Raw genomic sequence first — 2349 nt, forward strand, 5'->3', positions numbered from 1 at the left:
TTTATCATTTTGATCATGTGTGATTTTCTTTGTATTTATCTCCCTTGGGGTTTGCTCTCCTTTTTGGATCCGTAAATTGCTGTCTCTGATCAAATTGGGAGATTTTGGTCAATATTTGTTCAAATATTTTTCGTGCCCTATCTATGCTCTTAGGCTCTTGGTTTTATTATCTCCCCTCAAGCCCCTATCTTGCCATCCCAGGACTCCAAGTACATGTATTCTAAACTCCTTCAAATACCTATCAAAGGTTATTGAGATCTTATTCTTTTATTTTCATTTTTCCTCTCTTTCTGTTTCAGTTCAGATAATTTCCATTGGCCTGTCTTGAAGCTCACTCATCCTTTTTTCTATTCTGTCTAATCTGTTCTTAATCTCATCTGATAGGCGGACCTGGTACCTCTTTTGTGAAGCGGCAGCTGAGGAGACTCTGGCACTCGCCATGGTGGACAAAAAGCCCAAGGAAGGAATGAAGACTGAGAACAACGATCATATTTATTTGAATGTGGCGGGGCAGGATGGTTCTGTGGTGCAGTTTAAGATTAAGAGGCATACACCACTTAGTAAACTAATGAGAGCCTATTGTGAACGACAGGGTTTGTCAATGAGGCAGATCAGATTCCAATTTGATGGGCAGCCAATCAATGAAACAGACACACCTGCACAGTTGGAAATGGAGGATGAAGATACAATTGATGTGTTCCAGCAGCAGACAGGAGGTGTCTACTAAAAAGGGAACCTGCTACTTTACTCCAGAACTCTGTTCCTCCAGACCAAGAAGACATTCTCAAATAGAAAGCCATAATTTGTTTCCACCACATCCTGACTACTATAGTATAGTTTCCTCTATTCTTTCATTTTCCCCTTCCCCATTCCTTTATTGTACATAAAGTAACTGTGTATGTGCACAAGCATATTGCATTTTTTTTTAACTAAATGGCCAATGGTATGTTTTGATCGACATCAAATGGAGATGGGATGGGGGAAAATACTGCTTCTGTGAAAATACCCCCTCTCTCCATTAGTGGCATGTTCAGTCAGCTCTTATCTTTATATTCCAGTAAGTTATTTTGCTTTCACTGTTTAACAACAAAAAAAGAACAACATAAAAATCCTTGCATACCTTGTTTGATCAGAGAATTTTAATGTTTTTCACTTATCATTGTAAAACCAAGGACAATTTTATAACTTATTTGTACGTAGCTGTTACATGTAGGGCAATCTGTCTTTAAGTAGGGATAAATTACTCTAAAAGAAATGAATCCTAGATAGTTTTCCCTTCAAGTCAAGTGTCTTGTTGTTTAAATAAACTTCTTGTTTTTAAAAAAAAAATCTCATCTGATAGATTCTTAGATATTTTAATTTTTAGTGTTCACATTTCCATTTAGTTCTGTTTTATTGTTTTATATTTCAAATATCTTTTGAAATTCCCCTTCTCATCACCATTATATCATCTTTTACTGTAGACTCTAACATACTCATCACAATTATTTTGAGATTTTATTTGCTAAAGCTAACACTTAGAGCAACGCAAGGTCTGCTTCTATTGACTGGTTTTTCTCTTGACTATGTGCCCCATTTTCCTGTTTTTTTTTCATGTCTAATAAATATTTTATTATATCCTGGACCTTATGGATGATGTGCTATGGAGACTCTGGATACTGTTACCTTCCTTAGACAAATATTGACTTTTGTTCCAGCAAGCATTTAAACTACTGGCAGATAACCTTGATTTTTTGGAGGCTTTATTTTAAGCCTTATTAGGGTAGGTCTTTTCAGTTTTTCCTTTTTCCTCAGGGGCATCCCTTACTCATTTTGTACATGGTTCTTACACCTAGAGTTTGAACCTTTCGACATTTTATTTTATTTATTTTTAAAAGATTTTATTTATTTATTCATGAGAGACACAGAGAGAGAGGAAGAGACATAGGGAGAGGGAGAAGCAGGCTCCTTGAGGGGAGCCCGACGTGTGACTCAATTCCGGGACTCTAGGATCATGCCCTGAGCTGAAGGCAGACATTCAACTGCTGAGCCACACAGGCACCCCTCTTCTGACATTTTAATAGAAAAGCTGAAGTGTACAGCAAGCTCTATTAACTTGTCAGAACTTGTACTCTAAATTGTATATTCATAACCCTGGGGAGTTGGTATAATATCTGCTTAATAAGATCCCTAGAACTTTCTTCTGGGTACCTTGGAGTCTTGCTCTGTGTCTTCATAGTGCAGGGGTCAGCCAAGGATTGAGAGCCCACTGAATGCAGATTTAGAGGTTTGCTCTCACATGACTCCCTCTTTTTCTGGATATACTCCTTCAACTTTCAGCCATTCTAGCACCCCTGAGCTCCAATCTCT

At 37.6% G+C, this 2349-nt stretch overlaps 1 protein-coding gene across 1 annotated transcript; it reads left to right on the forward strand.

The window, feature by feature from the left end:
* The first annotated feature begins 439 nt into the window (after positions 1-439).
* LOC121489826 (small ubiquitin-related modifier 2-like) lies at positions 440-730 on the forward strand. Its single transcript, XM_041753195.1, has one exon. The coding sequence runs from the start codon at positions 440-442 to the stop codon at positions 725-727; it is 288 nt and encodes a 95-aa protein (XP_041609129.1). The 3' UTR covers positions 728-730.
* Positions 731-2349: the final 1619 nt, after the last annotated feature.

This window comes from Vulpes lagopus, chromosome 4 (genome assembly GCF_018345385.1).
Source record: "Vulpes lagopus strain Blue_001 chromosome 4, ASM1834538v1, whole genome shotgun sequence".
Taxonomy (NCBI): domain Eukaryota; kingdom Metazoa; phylum Chordata; class Mammalia; order Carnivora; family Canidae; genus Vulpes; species Vulpes lagopus.